Below are 24,125 nucleotides of genomic sequence, written 5' to 3'. Positions count from 1 at the left end.
TACCACTCACTGACTGGTTGCTAAAGATTACTGCACATCATTACCACTCACTGAGCAGTGGAGCAAGCCCAAAGAATTGAGCAAGTAAAGTGGCACATTACTACACATACTACAGGAGATGGTCAGAGAGTGCAGACATACTACAGGAGATGGTCAGAGAGTGCAGACATAGTACAGGAGATGGTCAGAGAGTGCCTATATTACTGCAGGGGACGTTCCGAAATTGCGGACATACTGCGGGGGACGGTCAGAAACTGCGAACATACTGCGGGGGATGGTCAGAGACTGTAGACATACTATAGGAGACGGTCAGAGAGTGCTTACATACTGCAGGGGACGGTCAGAGACTGCGTATATTCTGCGGGGGATGGTCAGAGACTGCGGACATACTGCAGGGGACGGTCAGAGAGTGCAGACATACTGCAGGGGACAGTCAGAGAGTGCAGACATACTGCGGGGGGATGGTCAGAGACCTTTCAACAATGCACAGCTTTACATTTTACAGCGTAACAGCTCAGGGTTTAGGATAGCAGTCAAGCAGTCTATGGGGGAAGAACATGCCTGGCCAGATGGGCTCACCATGCCCTTTCAGAGGTCTGGGGACAGGGCTTCCACACAGCTCTGCGCTCCTACTACAGCTGCTCCCTCCTGAGCATACAGGCTGCATGGAGCGAGATCAGAGCATCAGTGGAGCTTCTGGCCCTGCCCCCAACCTCTGTATTCCCCAACAGGGAGGGAGTGGGCCCGGGAGCTCCATTAAAACTCTGATTCAGCTCCATGCAGCCTGTATGCTCAGGAAGGAGCGGCTGTGGTAAGAGCGGAGAGCTGTGTGGGAGCCCCGTCCCCGGACCTCTCAAAGTGCATGGTGAGCCCAGCTGGTCAGGTATGTCGTCTGCTCCTACTACAGCCACTTCCTCCCAAGCAAAGAGGCTGCATGGGGCAGGGTCAGAGCGTCAGTGGAGCTACCAGCCCCACCCTCTCTCTGCTGGCTGGGGAATACAGCACTGCTTCCCATGTCCCTGGTATGCTCTGCGGTGCCATCATCGAGGCCCCAATTTGCAGGCAGCACGGGCTCAAGGGGTAGCTGCTTTGTGCCCCAAAACAAAGAGTTGGGCCCGGGGCAGCTGCCCCGTTTGCCCATGTTAAAGACGACCCTACCCAGCATCCTCCTTGTCAAATGATGGCATCATTGGTTGTTAGGATGCTGGTAGCTAGAAAGTGTAGTGGTGCATAATGATTACCTGTTGCTTTGTATAACTAAAAAACAGGCTTGATCCATGAGCTGGCTTGTATACATTTTTTGGCAATTTTTTGGTATTTTGCCAAGGCACCCCTGAAGAATCCTGAAGGCATCTTGGTTGAAAAAAGGCTGATGTAGACTGTTGTCGACCATTGAAGCCAATGGAACAGCCTACAGCTGCTGTTTTCAGCAAAATGAAAAGGCAAACACTGTACACACTTTTCTCCCAGTCCCTGTTGTACTTACCTCTGTGGGTGGTGCTCCCACAGACGGTGCAGTGTCCAGGGATTTAACTCTTTCTGCAGCGATTCTGATTGTTTGGCGCTGACACAGAGCATCGCTCTGATCTATCCCAGAAGCACTGCAGAATGAAAGGGGAAAAGAGCAGAGATTTCAAATCCCCAGACAGCTGCATGGTCACTGACAGCTCATCACTAGGGTTGCCACCTGGACAGTTAAGGTTTTGAATCATGTGTCCAAGTTTCAGACCACCTGAAACCCAAACACATTATTCAGACCAGACTTTGGCTTCCCAGCAGGGTTGCTGGCTGCAGTTGTCTAAGCCGAGAGTGACTGTTACACTCTCTTTCACACTGCACAAAGCCAGCACTAACAGTCCCCCCCCCCCCTACACACATACACACACACATTTACAGACAGGAGAGGACAGAGGGCTCAATCTGCTCCTCTTCCTCTCGCCCCTACCCCTCTGTCTGCCCACACTGCAATTCCCGGTGCTGTGCCTCAGAAAAGGAAAGTGGGGGTGGGAAATTTGAAGCCCAGCAGCCACAGATATATCTGGATGAGAGATGCCAAGGGGTGAACGAGCTCACCATCCATCCCTGTCTGTGACTGAAGTCTCCTCTCCCCCCCTTCTCTCTCCTGCCTCTGAGTGAGTACAGTCAGAGTACACATAGTAAAAAAGGATCCTTAGAGCACCCCTTACATCAAAGTTCCCCTTTACACCAGAGGCCACAGTGTTCCCCTCTTACATCAGAGTCCTCTCGTATCATCAGAGTTCTCAGTGTTCCCCTTTAAATCAGGGTTCCCAGAGCATCCCTTATGTCAGGGTCCCCGGAGTTCTCCCTTACATCAGAGTCTGCAGAGTCCCACCTTACAGTGTAAGGGAAATTTGCGAGTTCAGATGTAAAAGGGTAACTGTGGATTCAGGTGTAAAAGGGGAACTTTGTGGACTCTGATGTAAGGGAGAGCTCCGGGGACCCTGACATAAGGTATACTCTGAGAATCCTGATTTAAGGGGGAACACTGAGAACTCTGATGGTATGAGAGGACTCTGATGTAAGGGGAGACACTGTGGCCTCTGGTGTAAAGGGGAACTTTGATGTAAGGGGAGCTCTGAGGATCCTGATTTACCTTAGTGTACTCACTCAGAGGCAGAGAGAAAAGGGGGGGGGGGGGGTAAGGTGGCAAGAGAAGTGTAAAGGGGGGACTCTTGTGATTAACTTCATACGATTAGAAAAGTTATTTAATCGCAAAATATATATATATATATATATATATATATATAGTTTATACTATAAAAAAATTGATGTGCTATGCTAAAGTGTTTGGGTTTGACTTGAAGAAAAGGTGGCAACCCTACTGATCACCCACAGAGGTAAGTATTGCGGAGGCCGTGCGGGTGAATGCTAATTCACTTTTTTATTGTTCTGAAATGGTGAACTTACATTTAAAGGTTATTATAACAATGAATGGAAGAAGCTTGCACAATACTGTATATGGAGATAGGCTATCAGGGATCGTTTCTGGAATCCTTTTGTTTTCTAATCAAACACATTGTGATGTTATGTGGACTGAATAAAAGTATGTTAATGAACCAATAAAAAATATATGTTTATGGACATGTTAATATGTGACGTATAGAAATCCCAATGTTAATGCACCTGCGGACCATGATCACCTATCACAGCTCATGATATCTTTATGTATTCTGAACTCATTGACCTGTCAATGTCATTCAGGCATACCTTTGGTCGCCTAAATGTGGGGCCTCTCAGAGGGGCCTTCTGCTAGTGACGCCATCAACAAGCGACTGTGTCTGTCATGCTGCTTCTGCTGCGGATGTGCGGACAGTGATGGCAGGGAGTGTGTTCGGTGCTGAGCAGTTCGTATGAGCCCCGTTGTTGTGTGTCCCCCGCAGTGTGCTCCGTCATGTTCATGCAGAGACTGCCCTTCCTGGCCCGGAGCTGCCTGAAACCGGCGACCCGGAGCCCTCACCTGCGGGAGGTGGTGTGCAGCTCGGTGGCCGGGTGTTCGAGGATCTGGTCAGCCAGCAGGACTGTATCTGATGGCAACGGCAAACCTCTGGACACGTCTCTGTTCATCCCTGTGAATATCCGACCGACAGACGTTCCAGAATCAGACATTGGGGCAGAGCTCACCCAGCCATTAAATAAATGTAAGGGGAGCAATGGATCACTCAGACATTGGGGGGAGCTGGGGGCCCCTCACTGTCCTGTATTCTGCTGAGATCAGGGACATTGGGGTGATGAGGATTGCTGAGGGACCCTCATTGTCCTGTATTCTGCTAAGATCAGAACCAATGGGTGCTTCAGACACTGGGGATGTGGGGAGTGTTGAGGGGACTTGACTATGCTAGTCTGCAAAATCAGGAGCAATGGGTATCCCAGACCTGGGTGATGGGAAGAGCTGAGGGGCCCCCATTCGCCTATATTCTGCCAGGATCAGGAATGTTGGGTATCCCAGACTCAGGCATTGGGGTGATGAGAAGTGCTGAGACCCTCACTGTCCTGTATTCTGCAGAGAGCATAACCAATCGGTGCCTCAGTCACTGGGGATGTGGGGAGTGCTGAGGGGCCTTGACTGTGCTAGTCTGCTAAAATCAGGAATAGACTCAAACTGTGGGGTGATGAGAGTTCTAAGGGCTCCTGTACACAGTCCTGTATTCTGCTGAGTTCAGGAACAATGAGTATATCAGACATTGGGGTGATGGAGAATGCTGAGGATTCCTAGTTGTTCTTCATTCTGCTGAGATCAGGAGCAATCATTATCCTGGTATATTTAAACTTTTGACTAAAAATCGCACAATCCTATGCATTTAAAACAGAAGTAAAGCCAAAAGTTTTTTGCCCATGCTTACATTCCGGGTCACGGGAGTGCACTTGCCTTTGCTCTTCTGTGACCCAGAGACAGCTTATAGCAGGCTCTGCAAGGATCCACGACCATATTATCTGGATCCACCCAGCTGCCCCCACCCCTCCCCCATCTTGGCACATCAGTGAGCGCTGGCGGAGAGAAGTGGAGAGTGGTGACTGACGGTCACTGCTCTCTGCTCTGTGAAAACTGAGAACTGTGTGATCAGTGGTCATGCAATCGCTCAATTCTTGGACATAACGTCGACGGGGGACAGCTGCAGCATGGAGAGAAATATGTATGTTTTTTATTATTTAGCCCAAACTTCTCATCTGTCATGCATTGGGTTTCTGCTGATCAATCCGGACAAAATTGAAAAAAAGAATTATGTGCTCAATCAGCCATTGTCCTCTGATGTTATTTGAGGACCTCGCAGGCCAGATCTGTACTTTCCTTCTAAATCCCTTATACTGCAGAATGAGGAGGCCTGTAATGACTCAATGAAGGGGCACCAGGAATGCTTTGCTTCCAGACCTATTGCTACATGTATGCATGGCTTGGCAAATACTGGTTATAGATCCCCCACATGCCTGGGGCTTCTTGTCTGTATGCTTGAAATTTTATTTTTCTTCATATACACAATTTACACAGCACTGTTCTTAGCTCAATGTCTCAATGCACAAACTTTCTTGCTCTGTGCAGTTCTGTGTTCATGTAAAGTGGTAAGTTGTGCTGATGATGCTTTGGGGAAAAATTAAAAATGAAAAGGAACTTAAGGCGGCTTTATTGTCTGCCCCTTCTCTTTGCTTTAGACTGCTAAATGGAGCAGAGAATTACATGGAGCGTGTTTTCCTTGGTACGTTGCAGCTAAAAGGTACCTGTAGGTGAATGCCACTTTAGTTCCCCTTGATGCCTCAAAACATATCTCTTCAGGGAAGACCATACTGCCACTACCTAAAAGCAAAACTTTTACTTTCTCTTTTAGCTTATCCTTCACAGGTATTACCTTCTGTATCACTTGTCCCTCCCTTTTTAAATAGTAAGCTATCACAAGCAGGGTCCCCCTAATCCTCCTGTGTTGAATTGTATTGTAACTGCACTAATGCCGTATAAATCCTGTATATAATAATTTTTGAGCATGTAATTTAGTTGATCATCTGCTCCACATCCTTTCCCTGCTTACTCACCCATCGCTTATCATAGGTGAGCTCACTGGCCAATAGTAAGACAATGGGTGGTGCTGGTCAAAAAGTAGCATACCAGGGCGCTCACAAATTGGGGGAGCTTGCCATGCTAAGAAAGGAAACTAAAGTGGTATGTAGACATCCTAGAGGTGCCTACTGTTCCTTGAAAGCGCCATTTTACCAAGGCAAAAATCCCACCTCTGGTTCCTCTTAAAGTATTACTATAGGCAAAGCTTTTTCTTTAGTTTTGGATAGAATGGAGACAGATTAGAACCCCTGTCAGTTTTTAATGCTGTCTGGGCCCCCATTAGAATCACCCTCTCTGTTTGTCCTGTTTACCATTATCATTGAAAGTGAAAATAAAAGAAAATCCCGCATTTTAGGTTGTCCCCAAAAAGCAATAGAGGGGAAATCCTAAAATGGGGAAACTAGTTATAATTATAGCATTCCATTAAAGCCCCATCTCAGGAGCCTCGGGACTATCTCTCCTCATTAGCTGAGACAACAGCAGTAGCCGTTGGCTCATACTACTGTCAATCACAGCCAATAAGGAGAGAGCAGGGGTGGAGCCGAGGTAAGCTCCATGTGTGAATAGACTTATGAAGCAGTGATTCAGGAGCTAGCCTGCTCGGGTGCCCCTATAGCAAGATGCTTGCTTATGGGGGCAGGATCACAGTCGCGGCACCTGAGTAGAGGAGGATTGGGCTGCTCTGTGCAAAACCATTGCACAGAGCAAGTACGTATAACTTGTTTTAAAAAAAAAAAACAAAACACACAAACCTTTAATATCACTTCCTGTTTGGTTATGGTACAGGAAGTGAAGGTGAATCTCCCCCCAAAAAATAAACCAACGGGTTATAACACTCCCTTACTTTATCCTAAATGGAAAAATCTTTTGCCTATAGTTCTACTTTAATACTCTGTTTTTTTTAACTTTCTGTGTCCTTTGTATGTAATGTCATTGGTGTATGTGTGTTTAATTGTGCTGTACACCGTTGCCTGTTGTATGGGTATGAGTCAAGAGATCTTATTTATGACAACTAATCTGGAGATGCTCCTATAGTAACTCTAGTGTTCTCCATTAATATACATGATTATTTGCATTTTTTTTTCAACGTGTTTTTATATGGACAGTTTGAAAGCATTACATAACTATTTTCCAAGTATAATTGTTAAACATCTTGTTCTGATGCTTTATTTGCTATATTGTGAGCCCAAAACCATTTGGGACTTCATTACGGAGTAAAATCCAAAACCACACCTTGTTGGAGGCAATATGGGGGCATTATGGAATATGCAGGCATTATGGATACTTCACTAATAACACTACATTTGATCTTCTTTTGCTCTAGCTGAAGTTCTGAAGTTTTTAAACAAATTTTACAGAAGAAAAGAAATACAAAAGCTGGGAGCAGAAAATGGGCTTGATGGTAAGAACTGATGACAGAGTTTCTTTGCAGGTATGTTGTGTCTGTAGTAAAGCCAGGATGTTACAGGGGGTGAGATGCTTTGAAACCCAAAAATATATATCATGCGGCGCTGCCAAAGCAAAAAAGAAAATGTGAAAAAAGGTGTGCTACAATATACCTCTTTGCACAAAAAAACAGTAAGCAAATAGAGAATCTATGCAGGCAAGCTCTAAACACTAAAACAAGTGTTAATTAGCATCATCAAATCTAATACACATAAGCCATGTCTGTCTTAGAAGAAAGCAAACTGCAATTTAATTATGGAATTAGAAATAAGCAATGACTTTCTGAATGATCAATATCGTACTTGTATGATTTTCTGAGTATTTTATGGACTTAAAATAATTAGGAATGGTTTGTCTGTCCCTTTTGAATATTGAGGCCTAAAGCTAACTTTGAGCACAAAAACTTTGTTTCAACATTTTTATTAAAGTTTTAAAGCGAACACAGCTAATTAACTTCATATATAATGTGAAAAAACAGGCTCTTAGTAGTGTTTGTATGATAAAATAAACAGTCATATACAGTATAGTCATTAGCATCTGAGGGAATTCCAAGGGTAATCATTTACATATATCCAACTCAGAATTATATTATTGTTATTTCCATGATGCTTTATGTTTGAGCTTCCTAACAAAGCTAAAACAAGTAGAAGCAGATGTATGAAATGGACTTGAAGGGAGAGTGGTAACTGCATGCAATGTGCATGGTGGAAGAACATAATTGATGTAAGGAAGGAGTAGAGTGTAAGTATAGCGTATAAGTAGAAGAGGACGGAGTTGGTACAAGCATAGACGGCACCATTGCTCGCATACAAGAATGTGCAGGGAGCAAAAGCGCTGAGTCATTAGGGAGGTTAGGAGTCGGGCCCACAGGGAGACGCCATACACATCAACATCGGATACTTAAGACTAGCATTTTCTGGTTAATATAATGCTATATAAGGTTACTAGACTACCCATAATATTGACCACCCTATTTTTGGCTTTCAGGAGAGGCATATGAGGTATCTCTTCCAACTCTCTGCCAGTGTTAATTTTGCTTTAACCACTTGCCTACAGGGCACTTTCACCCCCTTCCTGCCCAGGCCAATTTTCAGCTTTCAGTACTGATACAATTTGAATGACAATCATCACACAGTCATGCAACACCCCAAACAAAATTTTTATCAGCTTTCTTTTGGTGTTTAACCACTTCAATACAGGGCACTCCCCCCCCCCCCCCCCCCCCCCCTTCTTGCTCAAGCCAATTTTCAGCTTTCAGCGCTTTCGCTGTTTAAATGACAATTGCACGGTCATGCTACGCTGTACCCAAACAAAATTTTTATAATTTTCTTCGCACAAATAGAGCTTTCTTTTGGTGGTATTTAATCACTTCTACAGTTTTTATTTTTTGCTAAACAAATAAAAAAAGACAGAAAATTTTGAAAAAAAAAATATTTTTTTTCTTTGTTTTCGGTTATAAAATTTTGTAAATAAGTACGTTTTCTCCTTCACTGATGGGCACTGATGAGGCTGCACTGCCGGGCACTGATATGCGACGATGGGCACTGATAGGGCGACACACATGGGTGGCACAGATGGGCACTCATGGGTGGCACTGATAGGTGGCAGTGATGGACACTGACATTATGTGTGGGCACACATTGCCACCAGGGGTGCCATACCTGGTGGTTATCAGTGGTGGCCATCCCTGGTGGTCCTGGGTGGGCATCCGGGGGGGGGCTGCTCTGATAAATCAGCACAGACCCCCTCGTCGGAGGAGCAGCCGATCGGTATCACAGACCCGTACCAATGTGTGCCTCAGGGGGCATGCGGGAAGCGCGATCCCGAGAATGGCATTGATGTCCTTCCGGCAATGTGAGCCCACGCTATAGCCATCTTTTGGTTATAGTGCGGGCGTGAGGTGGTTTAGCAAAATCTGATGGTCAAGCCCTTTTTATGTCTTGGCCAATAATCATATATACGATGTAGGAGAGCCTGCCAGAGGTTCTCAGGTATATCCTTGTGAAATAATGTTATAAGGAAACAAAATACCTTGGTCCTATAGGCAGCAGCAAGTGAGCATGTCTGTCAAATGTGCAGCATGTCCCCTACAGTGGCACAACCCCAAAAATGCTTAAAATACAAGTGCAGGATTTTGGTGGGAGAATTGTGAGGGAACCGTATACCATCACATCATCACTTTGTAGGCTTCTTGTGCATTAGTAGCATGAAGGGAACAGGAGGCCACATTATGCCAGACAGAGAGACAATTGCTCCTCCGACTTAGACTTCTTAAAAGTGGTTATAAACCCTTACATGTACTCATTGAAGGGAGTAGCCCCAGGTGATGCACGGAGCTATAACAAATCCTCCTACAAAAGTTGAACCTGTTTATCTACAGCTGTTCAAAGTACAGACTTTTATATAGCTTTCAGAAAGCGGGGAGCGGAATTTTACACTCTGCAGAGCTCAGTGAGGACAGCTGAGAGTGGATTTTAAGGGAAGGGACACACCCCCTTTAACACACACAGGAACAGAGCCGAGACTGTCAATCACAGGCTGTATGCTGGAGCTCTCTCCTGTCACCTTTTTACCTCTTGGTATTGGGAAAACTTGTCAGAAGTGACTCATGCTGATAGCAGAGGAATGAGGCAGCAGAGAGAAATTACACTTGGTGCTCTGGATTGAGACAAGTACGCACTGTAGAGGGGTATGCTTTGTTCATATTTCATATCAGAAGTTTACAAACACTTCAAGGTCAAGACTGACAAAACAAGTTTATTCAGCTGTGAATATGTGTGATCAGTTTGGGCCCCCCTGGGATATATAGACAGGCCTAATCTAAACAGGCTATAGGCTTTGTTTCGTGCCCCTATATTTAAAAAGGGCAGTGTTGTATTTTTCTATACTGACTTCATTTTGTTGCTGGGCTTTCTTATGCTCTTGAACAGAGGACCGGGAAATTACAGTGGATTGTTTCATGAAGTGGTACACCAAGTAATGAGAAGGAAGCACAAAAACTTTCATTTAACCACTTCCCCCAGGTTGATGTCATATAGCGTCGGGGATTCCCTGCAATGTAAAAGTCATCATAGCGGCCGTTTAAAGCACCTCCATCCCCTCTGGCTCGCACACAGAAGCGAACGCAAACCTAGGTCACGTCCGCATATGTTAACGGTGTTTACGCGTCAGGTATCGCCATGAATGTTAGAGTGAGGATACAAATTCTAGTACAAGACCTCCTCTGTAACGGTAACCTGTAAAAAATTTTTTAAAGCGTAGCCTAAGGAGATTTTTAAGTACCGAAGTTTGGCGTCGTTCCACGAGTGTGCGCAATTTTAAAGCGTGACATGTTGGCTATCTATTTACTTGGCGTAACATCATTTTTCACATTATACATAAAATTGGTGTAAATATTGTGGGTTTTTTTTGGTTTTTTTTTTTGTTTTTTTTAATTCATGAAAGTGTTTTTTTCCCAAAAAAATTACGTTTGAAAAATTGCTGAGCAAATACCATGTGACATAAAAAATTGCAATGACTGCCATTTTATTCCCTAGGGTCTCTGCTAAAAAATATACATATAATGTTTGGGGGTTCTGAGTAATTTTCCAGAAAAAAAAAAAAATTTTTTACATGTAGGAGAGAAATGCCAGAATTGGCTTGGGTGGCAAGTGGTTAAATATATCCATAAAGGTTATAAATCCACTTTGTGTTCACCAAATGCCTTTGCAAACCCAGAAATGTCCTTGTAAAATAATCATTCCGATGATAGACATAGCCTGTATAGAGAGTAGAGCTGTAGGTGGGACCTGCATGTTCACCCATTACAGGCTGCCAGTGGGGCTGATACAGGACCAGTCACCCTGCACTAGAAAAGAAAGCAGCGGTGACTGCTCTTTATTGCAGGATGCCCCTTCAGGAGGCAACATACATGAGCTGTTTTATGCCAGATTACAGCACAGATTTTGGAAGAAATACAAAGGACACTATATTTGATTAGTTATACAAATGCTTCTTCTGTTTGGACAATATTTTTTTAGCCCAAAGTCCAGCTATAATTTGGGGTTGATGAAACAGACTGTTAACTAGAAGAAAAAGCTGTAGTAGCCTTTAATACCCTGTTGCAGTGACGGATTGAAATTTGTTTTAAAGGGGTTGTAAAGGAAGAAGGTTTTTTAACTTAATGCATTCAGATAAAAATCCTTCTGTGTGCAGCCCCCCCCCTCAGCCCCTCTAACACTTACCTGAGGTCCCCCTCTGTCCACGAGTGTCTCAGCCATCCGAGATTCTCCCTCCTGATTGGCTGAGACAGAGCAGTGGTGTCATTGGCTGTCGCTGTTTTCAAAGTCAGCTAGCCAATCAGGGGAGAGAGGGGGCCAGGTTGGGGCTCTGTGTCAGAATCGACACAGGGATCTGTGACTTGGCTTGGGTGCCCCCATAGAAAGCTGCTTGCTGTGGGAGTACTGAACAGGAGGGAGGGGCCAGGAGCACAAAAGAGGGACCCGAAAAGAGGAAGATCTGGGCTGCTCTGCAAATCCACTGCAACAGAGCAGGCAAGTATAACATGTTTGTTATTTTTATGGGGGAAAAAAAAGAGACTTTACAATCACTTTAAAGCGGGGGGTCCACCTATCTATCGTTTTTTTTTTTTTTTTTTTTGGAGTTCATTCACAAACTTTTCTTCTGATGATTATCTACTCACATGTTCTGTGTAATAAGTCCGCCTGTGTCCGATTTCGTTGTAAAGAATAACTTATAAAATTCCCTGAAGGCGGTTTCCATCTTCATTGTGGGCATTTGAAGCCCACAAGCATGTATTTCCTGGATGCGGTGAATGCTGTGCTCCCAGCATTCACCGAGATGTTGTGATGACGCTGTTGCACAATGCATGCTGGGAAGCCTGAGACTAGCTCCCAGGGGACTGTGGGAGGTCTGGGAGAGGCTAGAAACACGCCTACTCCCATGGGAGGAAAACCAGGAAGTGCTAAGAAGATTAGAAAAAAAAAGGTAATTACAGCGATTTAAATTTTTTTACACAGCATGTCAGCATCTAGGCAAGGAAGAGAATGCATAGAGATAATGTTCAAAATTTGGGTTGAACCCCGCTTTAAGTTTTTTTATGACCAAGTCTCATTTTGCATTGGGGATATATAGGATAAGCATATCTGTACACACAGGGAAGATCATGTTTGGTTTATTTACTGTTAATTGGTGGCTCTGATAGTAAACGTTGATCTCTAAGTATTATGTTGTCCTGTGTTTACAGCCCGCCTGTTTCATCAAGCGTTTATAGGCTTCCGAAGATTTATTATGGAAAATGACCCTTTGCATGTGGATCTGCATATCGTTCTAAATGACATTTGTTGTGGAGTTGGTATGTACTGATATTCTTTTTTTTTTTTTTTTTTTATTTATTAATAAATATGTATTGATTTATACAAAGCCTTGTTTTCTTTTAGTTTTTTTGGTAAAATGTACTAGCATAACTTAATTTGCATCAACAAATAAATGCCGCTCCTGAAACTGAAACTTGTATAGACTGCCAAATCCAATTACATTTACTTTCTCTAGCGGATATTTTTTATTTATTTTGTTTAAAGGAAATTTTAAGTATGAAGTATTTTACTTTTTAGTATAAAAAGTCATACAGCTGTAGGTAACTAAAAAAAAAAAAAAACAGGTTAACATTGTACGTTTTCTTATGGTAGGGGTTTCTGCTGCTAAACAATTTGCTACTTTGCAAGGAGATGTGTAATCAAAAATGTTTTTAAAATTCAATAATATAGCATATTTTGTAGGGGTCGACTGATTATCAGTGCGGCCGATTTATTAATTTTTTTTTTTCTTTTTTTTGAAGTATCGGTCACAAACATACTGATGTTACCGATATTGCTTCAAGGAGTTGTACCTGCAGCTTCATGCATCACCCCGATACAGCTTTCTTGTAAAAACAACTGCGCCGGGTCCCCCGTCTCATCAGGAGGCCTGAGATACTGGCCGGCACATGCGCCGGCTGACCGAAGACTTGTTTGGATCTAGTAACCCGGAAGCGATATCATGACATCACTTCCGGATTAAAAATCTAAAAAAAGCAGCTCTTGAAGTTTTGAATACTTTCAAGTGCAGAGGAGGGGTTTGGGGTCTTATAGACCCCAGATCCCTCCATAAAGAGTACCGGTCACTGCCAATTACTGTCACAAGGTTTACACTTCTTGTGACAACAATAACCGTGTTTAAAAAAAAAAAAAAACATTTAAAGGATGTTGTAAAAAAAAAAAAGTTTAAATCTACAGAATATCGGCTGATATGGACTATTGGCCTGAAAGGCAGCCGAAAAATCTGTATCGGCCCTGAAAAAACTATTGGTCAACCACCCCCCCTTAATGTTTTGCAGTATAGGTTATGGACATCAATATGTTCAATAGGTCTAAAACACTCTCATATTGTACTGTTCTTGTCCTTACCAATAAATCTAAACTGAAAACATGGTATTGGTTCATTATTCACTATCACATCACTTCTCTTTAGTATTAACAGTATGTCATATAGTGTACATACAGCGGGTGAAATAAATATTGAACACGTCACCATTTTCCTAGGTAAATCTATTTCTAAAGGTGCTATTGACATGTAATTTTCACCACATGTCGGTAACAACCTATGCATGCCATACATATAAATAAACCAAAACAAATCAGTTCAGAACTGAAGTTGTGTAATGAAATGGAATGACACAGGAAAAAGTATTGAACACATGAAGAATGGGAGGTGCAAAAATTCATGAAAAGCCAAGACACCAACTGAAATCTATCAGTAATTTGAAGGCAATCCTGTTCCTTGTCAGTGCAAATTTAATATCAGCTGGTTCAGTCTCAACATCTCATGATGGGTAAAAGCAAAGAGCTCTCAAGACCTTTGCACTCTTATTGTTGCAATACATACTGATGGCATTGGTTACGGAAGGATTTCTGAACTTCTGAATGTTCCAGTGAGCACTGTTGGGGCCATAATCTGGAAGTGGAAAGAACATAATTTCATCATAAACCGGCCACGACCAGGTGCTCCTCGCAAGATTTCTGACAGAGGATTGAAAAGAATTATCAGAAGAGTTGTCCAAGAGCCAAGGACCACTTGTGGAGAGCTTCAGAAAGACCTGGAATCAGCAGGTACAATTGTTTCAAAGAAAACCAATAAGTAATGCACTCAACCGCCATGGACTGTATGCACGCTCACCATGCAAGACTCCATTGCTGAAGAAAAAGCGTTTTGAAGCTCATTTAAAGTTTGTTGCACAACATTTGGACAAGCTTGTAAAATATTGGGAGAATATAGTCTGGTCAGATGAGACCAAAATTTAACTCTTTGCCATAATACACACCATGTTTGGAGGTCAAATGGCACTGCCCATCATCCCAAAAACTTCCCTATACCTACAGTGAAGTTTGGAGGTGGGAACATCATGGTGTGTGTTTTTCAGCATACGGTACTGGCAAACTTCATGTCATTTAAAGAGTAACTCCACTTTTGTTGAGAAAAAAACCTTCCCTTCTGGGTAATCTACATACATTGCAAGGATTATAACAACCTTTGTTGCAGATTCCTACCTTTTTGTTATTCTGAAGTAATCCCTGTATGTTCCTCTGAGCCTCTGTGCTGAGTGGGTTTAATGGGAGTGGTTTCATAATTAACTATCAGCTGTGCACCTGAAGGGCTCTAATGAGCAAATCTGCTGGGCCTGCATCTCTTTAGACGTGTTACTACTGGGAGTGTCTCACCAAAAATGACATTTTTGTTGCAGGGGTTGCCTGAAATCTGACTTGTATCTTTTGGCTCACCAATTTTCCCAGAAGTCTGCCTATCACACAAGCAGGAAATGATGTTTCTGGGGAGTGGTAGGTACACACTCTGTGTACAGAACGACTCCAGGTAGCTATATTGCAATGCATTCTCAGAAAATTATAGTGGCTGCAATTGAAAAGGAATGGTAATTTTTAATAACATTCTATTACAATATGACTTGTGTCACAATTGTATACGTTATATTATTTTTCTTTATTTGCTATTTTTATCTCCACGAAAGTGGAGTTACCCTTTAAGGAAGGATGAATGGAAAATGATATTCTTGATCAAAATTCAGCAGGACAATGATCCCAAACACAAAGCCAAGGGGACTCGATTGATTTCAAAGAAAGCGAAAATAAAGCTGTTAGAATGGCTGGCTCAGCCAGTCTCCTCACTTGAATCCAAGAGAAAATCTTTGGAAAGAACTAAAGATCAGAGTTCATAGAAGAGAGGCCCCCGGAACCTTCAAGATTTGATGACTCTGTGGAAGAATGGGCCAAATCACACCTGAGCATGTGACTAGTTTCTCTATTCAGGAGGCTTGTCATTACCCAACAAAGGATTTTGTACGAAGCTTTAAATACATTTCAGTTAGCGTGTTCAATACTCTTTCCCTGTGTCATTCCATTTTATTACACATAACTTCATTTCTGAACCTATTTGTTTTGGTTTCTTGTTTTGTATGTATGGATTGCATGTGGTGTTACTGACGTGGTGAAAATTTAATGTCAATAGCACCCTTAGAAATATATTTACCTAGAAAAATGGTGACGTGTTCAATACTTATTTTACCTGCTGTATAAACATCCTTTCAGATTCATTTTGCAACCTGTAGTTGCAGGTAAAGAAAATGTGCAGCTACTATTATTATTAATAATAATAATAATAATAATAATAATAATGATAATAATATTGTTCTGGAAAGCATTATACTGATAAATAAAATGCCGCGCTATATTAAGATTACCAATGTGAAAAGACGCATATAAAATGCATGAATATCTTAGTGCAAACCGTGCATAATATTAAATATAATATATAAAATGTCCATTGTGCTGGCAAATTAAAACAGATGAAAAGTGCCACACTATATTGAAGTAATCGATGTGATATGACACGTATAAATAAAGCGCATGAATGATTTAGTGCAAAAGGTGCATAATATTAAATAATGAAATAAAAAATGTCCATTGTGATGGTGCTCCAAAGTTGACAAGGTGACAACAAACTTGTGCTTCCTCCCTGTGTGAATCTGCTCACCTCAGGGCATTTGACCGCACACCTAAGTTTGCTCAAAAAACGCCTGTGAATCACCCCTGGGTTCTATGTGAATGAAGCTCTTTGGGATCCTGAGATGTCCAGCAGTAAGTTCCAGTAAGTCTAAATGGTGTTTTATCATTTTAAAAACATATGTTTTATTTATAAAACATCAATCTTGGTACTCGCATCTCCCAGGTGCTGAAGCGCTCCACTCTAGCAGATAAAAGAAAAAATCGATGAGATAACCTGTCTGTTCGCAACCTGCTGCCTACTGCACCGTCCTGTCCCCTCAATGTGTCATATCACATTGATTACATCAATATAGTGCGGCATTTTTCATCTGTTATTGTTTTAATTTGCCAGCACAGTGGACATTTCAAATATTATATGTTTATTATGTTTAATATCATGCACGGTTTGCGCTAAGATATTCATGCATTTTTATATTTTTTTTCACATTGGTAATCTTAATATAGCACAGCATTTTATATTGTTTTTATATATTTATGCACTTATGAGATTGTGATCAGTGCCAGCAGCTGTATCAATTAAGAATGTTATAAGTCATTAGTTTGGTTTGCTCGCAAGCTCATTCAGTTTATAAGCATTATACTGCTAATCACTGGTGCCAGGCAGGAGTCCTGCAGACTGTCAGTTTAAGTTGTCTGCTTGTAAATTGTACGGCCAGGCAGTTTCACTATTAGGTAGAATCGATAAACTACCACAGCGCCATGGTAGTTCATTGAAAACTAAAGCCGACAGCCGTAAAGGACGCCAGTACTTGTAGTTCGTTCATTCACAGAACTCTTTGTGGGAAGAGCCCTGCAAGGCCGAACTCTTTGGAAAAAGTAATAGCTGGTATGGGGAACTTCTCCCTGTACTGCTGTCACACAGGCAGCGGATCCCCAGCGGATCCCTGAGCGGCTGCAGGAGCGGGGACATGTAACATGTTCATGAAGGTGAACTTATCCTTTCAGTCAGAGAAATATTCTATGTCGGAAACTAAACTGCTGGTGTATTAAAATCTTTGGTTAAGAATTAGCTTTTTTATTTTTTATGTAGGTCATGTTGATGATCTTTTCCCTTTCTTCATGAGACATGCCAAACAGATCTTCCCCATGCTGGACTGTATGGATGATCTACGAAAAATAAGTGACTTGAGATTGCCCCCAAATTGGTAAGGATACTTGCTTGGAGACAGACATGTAAAAACCATTTTATAGTTGCTAAAATACAAATTAAATGACTACTAGCATGTAACTGAGGCTTTAGCCCCAAAAACACGATTTTCCTTGCTGCTGTTAACATTTTTGTTTTTACCACCTGTAGGTATCCTGACGCAAGAGCCATTCAGCGGAAGATCATTTTCCATTCTGGTCCCACAAACAGTGGGAAAACCTACCATGCCATCCAAAGATACCTTGGTGCCAAGTCTGGAATATACTGTGGCCCTCTAAAGCTGCTTGCACATGAGATCTACAAGAAAAGCAATGATGCTGTAAGACTATTGCATATTCCAGTCAAATTGTTGTAATCACCTCTGTAATTCAAAAAGATATATTTCCTGATCTGGTAAAGTTGCAATTGTCTGTGTGTTGGATGTACAAGACAGAACATATCTTGTTTGTTAAATTTGCTCTAATGGGGAAAAATTAGTTTTTGATTTTTAGAATCAATGGAATACACTTGGATTGATGTTCTGCGATGTTGTCTTTTACTCCTAGCCATTTATATTGTGTGCATCAACTGAGTCTGTTAAAAAACCAAATAAATAGCTAGTATCAAATATGAATTTACAGTGTAATGAGTTAACTTCCTTGTACGCCAAGCTTAAAAGTGGCGCTATGCTTGCACATACGCACAAAATATATCTATCTCGCCATTGGCTCCTGCTGTGGATCTGCTTTATGAAGAGGGACAGGGCAGCGAGAGCTGCTGCTTTTGTGCAAATCACTGGATCACGATGGGGCTCAGGTAAGTAATAAGGAGGGGGGGGGGGTTTATTACCTTCATACATAGAATGCATAATGGTAAAAAAACTTCAGCCTTTAGAACCACTTTATTTTCATAGATGTTTCTTTAGAGGAGACATCAAGGGGGTTTTGACAAGTGCATGAGGGCTAATGATATTTGACTGAATTCTTTGTACAGCACTAAAGGATTATGATTATACGTACCTACTTTTTTTTTTTTTTTTTCCTACCCAGGGGGTTTCTTGTGACTTAATCACAGGAGAAGAGCTGATACATGTAGATCCAGAGGGAAGGCCAGGCAGCCATGCGTCATGTACAATAGAGATGTGCAGTGTGAATACACCTTGTAAGTAATCAGCGAGTGGCCAAAGTAAAATTTGCAATCAGTACAGTTAATTCTACCATAATTTGTAGCAGTTGGGAGACTATCAAGCAGGTTGTGTGATATCTGGAAATCTAGCCAGCCAATAATGCATGGTAAGAAAAATGAGACCAAACTCCTTTTATGACTGGGGATTTTCTGGTCTGAAGGTTTGAACTATGTTACACAGGCACACGTGTACACATTCATGTTTCTGCATGCCTCTGTGTGTACTCTTGGATGTACACATTTGTGTTTTTGTGTGAGCTAAGCGCCTGAACAGTCAGACGTATTGTTCTCTCACCCCCCAAAGGAGAGAAAAGTGAGTTTGAGCTGTTGGTGGGGCCAACGCCAAACTGGTACATCGCATTAAGATCTGCTAGTAAGCAGGGTATGGGAAACTTGTTAGCTCAGTAGACTTCACTGAATCACAATATATATTATACTATAGCATTTAATATTATTATATTGTGTACTATATAGATCTTAATGGCTGCTTTGGTCTTCGCTCATAATGGTGATATTTATTTCTAGCATTTACTTTGTTTTTTGTTTTATGCATTCTTCTTTAAAGAATATTATTTTATTTTTATTTTTTTTACAATTTTAGATGAGGTGGCTGTAATAGATGAAATTCAGATGATAAGGGATCCTGGCAGAGGCTGGGCCTGGACTAGAGCACTCCTAGGTAAAGCTGGAGATTTTATTTTTAGTTTATGTAGAGAATCTAAGTCTGTTTCTCAACTGTCACTGAAAATAGTCATGGCTATCTGTCTTTTTGTATGTGCTAGGACTTTGTGCACAGGAAATTCATATCTGTGGAGAGGCTGCTGCTATAAAACTAGTGACTGAACTAATGTACACTACTGGGGAAGAGGTGGAGGTAATGATGTTCTGATTGTCCTATATGCAGGAAAATTGCATAATGTGGTTCTGTTTAACATTCTTTCATTTCATAAGAATGACTTGATTTACTTCTCTGAAATAAACTTTAGAATCAAAGACTAACTCCACCTTTTAGACCATGTTACATGTTAACTAAACTTTTAAAAGGTTCAGCGCTACTCACAAAGTGAAAATTTAATATTATTAGTGGAAACCAAAACCACCTATATAAACCTTTAAACATAAAATGAACAGTGAGTCCATCAAAAAAGTCCTCCAATCACTGTGCCCTTATAGTGACATTTTCTCCTACCATTTGAGTGTTCCACCACATGTGAGAAAAGTGCTCACTCACCAACTAAAAATTACCACTAAAGGCCTCAATGATTCTTAATGATGCTCAATTGGAATTCTTTTGGATCATTCTTCAGGACAAAGATGGTATAAATCGAGAGCACTCAGACATTCCAGCTAGAAAACTCTCTCAACCAATGTATTAATTCACACGCCCAAAGAAGATAAAATACTTTATTCAATATGGGGAATAAAATAAGTGATTGCATTTACATTTAAAAGGTGTTTAGGTGATTTGAATAAAAATACTACACCGCATTACTACACTTTAAGGGGCAGCTGCACCATTGTTTCTTAGTCACATATACATCTTTATCACAGTTATTCATGTTACACCCATATTTAGGGTGTAACATGGTGCCAAACCGAATCCCCACCCCGGCAGCATGCGGAGGTACTTTTCCCAGTCCATCGGCACCTGCCCTGCTCTCTCTCACTGAAAGTCTGTACCTCCGTATGGACAAGGAGCTGGAGAAAAAAGTGGCAAAAGCCTCTGCATCTCCTCTTTTCCGTGTGCCCCCATACCAAGCAGCTTATTTTTTTTCTAAAAAATAAAAAAAAAAATTCAGTTTTTTAGTTTTTCCTTAAATATCTTGCATTAAAATTATGCGCAATCATACTGTAAATTGAACTGTACTTAACATGCCAGTTCAAATTATTTTAATTGCAGAGCTGCTCCAGATATCTTGCTTTTCCTGTAGAGACATGTATTCTGGAGGTTTTGTATTCGCATTGCTTCAGCACAGATAGAGATTGCTTACAGTATTTTGGGCATGCAAGGCTTCATATACTGTACATACAAAGTCTTTCTGCAGTTAGGGTTTGTAAAGTGATGGCATCAACATGTATGAACAGCATACCAGATGTTCTCCTAAAGGTACCGCACTTCATTGATCTGCAAAAAGCTTGTGCATTTTGTGTTCAGCCCACCTGATGTGCACATTATTCTGGTTCAGTGACTCAAGAAGTTAAAAGCACAGAGAAGCATGAAAGGTCTTGATACTGGTCACGTGAGGTAAGACCGATGTCTTTCCTTGTGTGGTGTCACATAACACAATCCAATTCAGTGACTAGCTAAGCTTTAGGCACAGTTTGGCATAACAGGTCTTGAAACTGGCCACATAGGTTACAGCTGGAATGTACAATTAATCGATCTGTTGTACAGATATCTTGCCATGCGTGGTGTGACATAAATCGCAGTCCGGTTGCAATTATTGGTTATATTTTCTAAAGCAACAGTGCATGTGATCTATTGTGACCGCACAGTGACACCTCATTCTTTGTGATAGTAGGAATAAAGAATCTGTCTTTTTGCTGTAATTGTATAATCCATTTGAGATCTATCTATCTCTATCTCTAATGCAAACGTGTGTTTTTTCCCCTTTCGTCTTTCAGGACAGCCACCATGAGAGATAGTCTCCTCCTCTTCCTCTTAGGAAACACTGCGCCAGCCCATAAATTCTCACTTCCCCCTGCCAGACCTCAGTATTAGTGTTTCCTCCGGTGGGGAGACACTGTGCAAGGAACCAGGCTTTTCAGTCAGGGGACTGTGGCTGTTATTTGTTTTTTTGAGCCTGTAAATGGGAGCAGGGGCTTCGTATGGGCATGGGGGGGACTTACCCCTCGATTCGGTGGCCACCACTTCCTAGCTGAGCGCAGCTTCAGGCTGTGGGGGTTCCCTATCGCGGTCACAGGGCTGCAGCAGGCTGGCGTCCGCCCTTCCTGTATACTTTACAGGCCGCTCTCTTTTTGGAACTAGGCGGGCCGGACGACAGGCGACGTCATTTCCGGCGGAAGGGCGGGGGCTTGCCTTTGACCCGCGGCTTCCGGTTCCGGGTCGCAGGGCTGATAGGGAAGCCAGGCACAGGCTGGAGACGAGTCTGGGACGCGCACAGGCAGCGTTGGACTCGGTAGTAGCAACCACCTGCAAGTCATGTCGGAAGCGGATGCTCAACCAACGGACACTACCTCCAGCCTTCCTAAGGTAAGAGTGCCTTGGGGAAAAGTACTCTTTACCTAGGATTGTCCCTCCATGTATGGTTCCTGTCATGGGGGGGCAGATACCCTGGGTGGTCAGGGGAGGGAGGCTCAGATCCCCATAGATGAAGGAGGGTCTAGTGCACTCCCAGGGTTGTATCCTTGTTTTTTTAAAAAAAAAAAAAAAAAAAAAGTGACAAAAATGTTTGTTTTTCCTTTCTTGTATTTCAGAAAGCTACAGAAAAATCTAAGTCTACCCATAGCTCTAAGAGGAGGTGTGCCTCTTGCAGGGACACATTAGGGGAGGCATGGACAAAGGTCTTGTGTAGGGAGTGCATAGACTCCCTTGTTAAGGAGAGGGACTCTGAACAGGAGTCAGGACTTGCAGCCTCAGTTAAAGAGCTCTCGTCCACCTTTTCTTCATTTAAAGCCTTATTTGAAAGGTTTCAACCTCCCATTAGTCCAGCTCCCCAGGATACAACCCCGCCTCAGGCGCAGGTCTCTGCTCCTGCCCAACCTGCAACTTCAGTTAGGGCAGAGGAAGCTCCAGGGCCTTCCGGAGTGGAACTAAGACAGCCAGATAGTTCCTCCTCCGATTCCCAGGATGGTTCAGAGGGGGAGGACCAGGACGGGGAGTCCAGGAGATCCTCCAGATATAAATTATCCCTAGAGGAGGTAGAGGACCTCTTAGGGGCTATTTATACAACCCTCGGTATTCAGGAGGACAGGAAACCCCTGACCCTTCATGACCAGATGTACAGAGGCTTGGGGGAACAAAAGAGAAAGGTTTTTCCAGTTCATGAAGTACTGGTTGAAACTATCAAAAAGGAGTGGCAGGATCCCGAAAGGAAATCCTTTTTTTCTAGATCCTTAAAGAGGAGATTTCCGTTTTCGGATGATCCTACATCTATCTGGAATAAAAATCCCAAGTTAGATGCTGCTTTCTCCCAGGTTTCCAGACACACTGACCTGGCTTTTGAGGACATGGGGGCCCTGGTGGATGTCATGGATAAGAGAATAGACTCTCTCCTTAAAAAGACGTGGGATTCAACAATTGGTAACTTGAAACCTGAGTTGGCTGTCACAGTAGTGGCTCGCAATCTGGAGCACTGGCTCTCTAAGATTCAAGAGCATATTGAGGCTGGAACGGCAAAAGAAACCATTCTGTCTTCCTTCCCTACGATTCTGCGGGGTATCGCCTACATAGCTGATGCCTCGGCAGAGTCAGTACGTATGACGGCCAGATCAGCGGCTCTGGCCAATTCGGCCAGGAGAGCCCTCTGGCTAAAAACCTGGCCGGGTGATAGCGCCTCTAAAGTCAAATTGTGCGGCATACCGTTAACGGGAGACCTTCTCTTCGGCCCAGGCTTAGAGACTGTCTTGGACCGCACAGCAGACAGGAAGAAATCCTTCCCGGTTAAGCGGAAAACCCCTGCACCTACAAAGAAGGGGTTTCGTCCGCAAAAGCGTAAAGAGACTCCAAAGCCGGAAGGGCAAAGGAAGTTCTGGGGTCAGAAAGGCAAGGGCAGAGGAGGGGCGATTTTTCGCCCTCCTGAACAGCCCCGTAAAAGTCAATGACTCCCCAACCATGGTGGGGGGAAGATTGGGGGCCTTCCTCCCACAGTGGGAGGCAATATCCCCCAATCGCTTTATCCTAGGGATTATAAGAAGGGGGTACCATATCGATTTCACGAATCTTCCTCCTCGGAGATTTTTGGTCACGCACCTACCCAGGTGTACGGCAAAAGCCGAGGCTCTGTTGGAAGCATTAAGAGATCTGGTAGATCAGAATGTGGTTCTAAAAGTTCCAAAAGCCGAGGAGGGAGAGGGGTTTTATTCACACATCTTTGTAGTGAAGAAACCCACAGGGAAATTCAGACTGATTCTGAATCTAAAGCCCCTGAACAAGTCAGTGACATACAGGAGATTCCGTATGGAAACAATTTTCACGGTGAGAACACTGTTGCCCCGCAACTGCTTTATGGTATCCCTGGACCTAAAGGACGCGTATCTACACGTTCCCATAGCAGAAGCCTCACAGAGGTTTCTCAGGCTAGCGGTAGATCTAGGTGGAACATCGGTACATCTACAGTTTCAGGCGCTGCCTTTCGGGCTATCCTCCTCGCCCCGCATCTTCACCAAGGTCTTGGCGGAGGTGATGGCCTTTCTTCGGCTCCAGGGAATATCAGTGATAGCATACCTGGACGACCTGCTCCTGTTTGCAGCGTGTCCACTGCAGTTAGTCAGGGATCTAGAGCTTACAAGAAGAGTTCTTACAGGTCTAGGGTGGCTAATGAACTTGGAGAAATCCAGTTTGATTCCCTCCCAGCGCATTACCTACTTGGGCTACCAGTTGGACTCAACACTTCTGAGGGTGTTTCTTCCAAAAGAAAAAATACTAAAGCTGGACAGGGCAGTGGCTGGTCTCCAGTGCAGCAGTCGGGTCTCTATAAGAGTTCTGATGTCGGCCCTGGGTCTTTTG

At 42.9% G+C, this 24,125-nt stretch overlaps 1 protein-coding gene across 2 annotated transcripts in view; it reads left to right on the top strand.

Moving 5' to 3' along the window:
• The first annotated feature begins 3,261 nt into the window (after positions 1-3,261).
• The window catches only part of SUPV3L1 (Suv3 like RNA helicase), a 54,646-nt gene continuing 33,782 nt past the window's right edge, over positions 3,262-24,125 (top strand). Inside the window, exons 1-8 of one of the 2 annotated variants that reach the window (XM_073596468.1) lie at positions 3,262-3,659; positions 6,891-6,968; positions 12,258-12,365; positions 17,156-17,270; positions 17,423-17,591; positions 18,301-18,412; positions 19,038-19,115; positions 19,219-19,310. In XM_073596468.1, coding sequence (XP_073452569.1) covers positions 3,413-3,659; positions 6,891-6,968; positions 12,258-12,365; positions 17,156-17,270; positions 17,423-17,591; positions 18,301-18,412; positions 19,038-19,115; positions 19,219-19,310 — 999 coding nt within the window. In that variant the 5' untranslated portion in view covers positions 3,262-3,412. Of the gene's footprint in view, positions 3,660-6,890; positions 6,999-12,257; positions 12,366-17,155; positions 17,271-17,422; positions 17,592-18,300; positions 18,413-19,037; positions 19,116-19,218; positions 19,311-24,125 lie in introns of those variants that run through there. The other variant, XM_073596469.1, reaches the window with a different exon arrangement.

Source organism: Aquarana catesbeiana, linkage group LG08 (assembly GCF_042186555.1).
Source record: "Aquarana catesbeiana isolate 2022-GZ linkage group LG08, ASM4218655v1, whole genome shotgun sequence".
NCBI classification, from domain to species: domain Eukaryota; kingdom Metazoa; phylum Chordata; class Amphibia; order Anura; family Ranidae; genus Aquarana; species Aquarana catesbeiana.
Note: the sequence above shows the minus strand (reverse complement) of the source record. Positions and strands in the feature narration are given on the sequence as shown.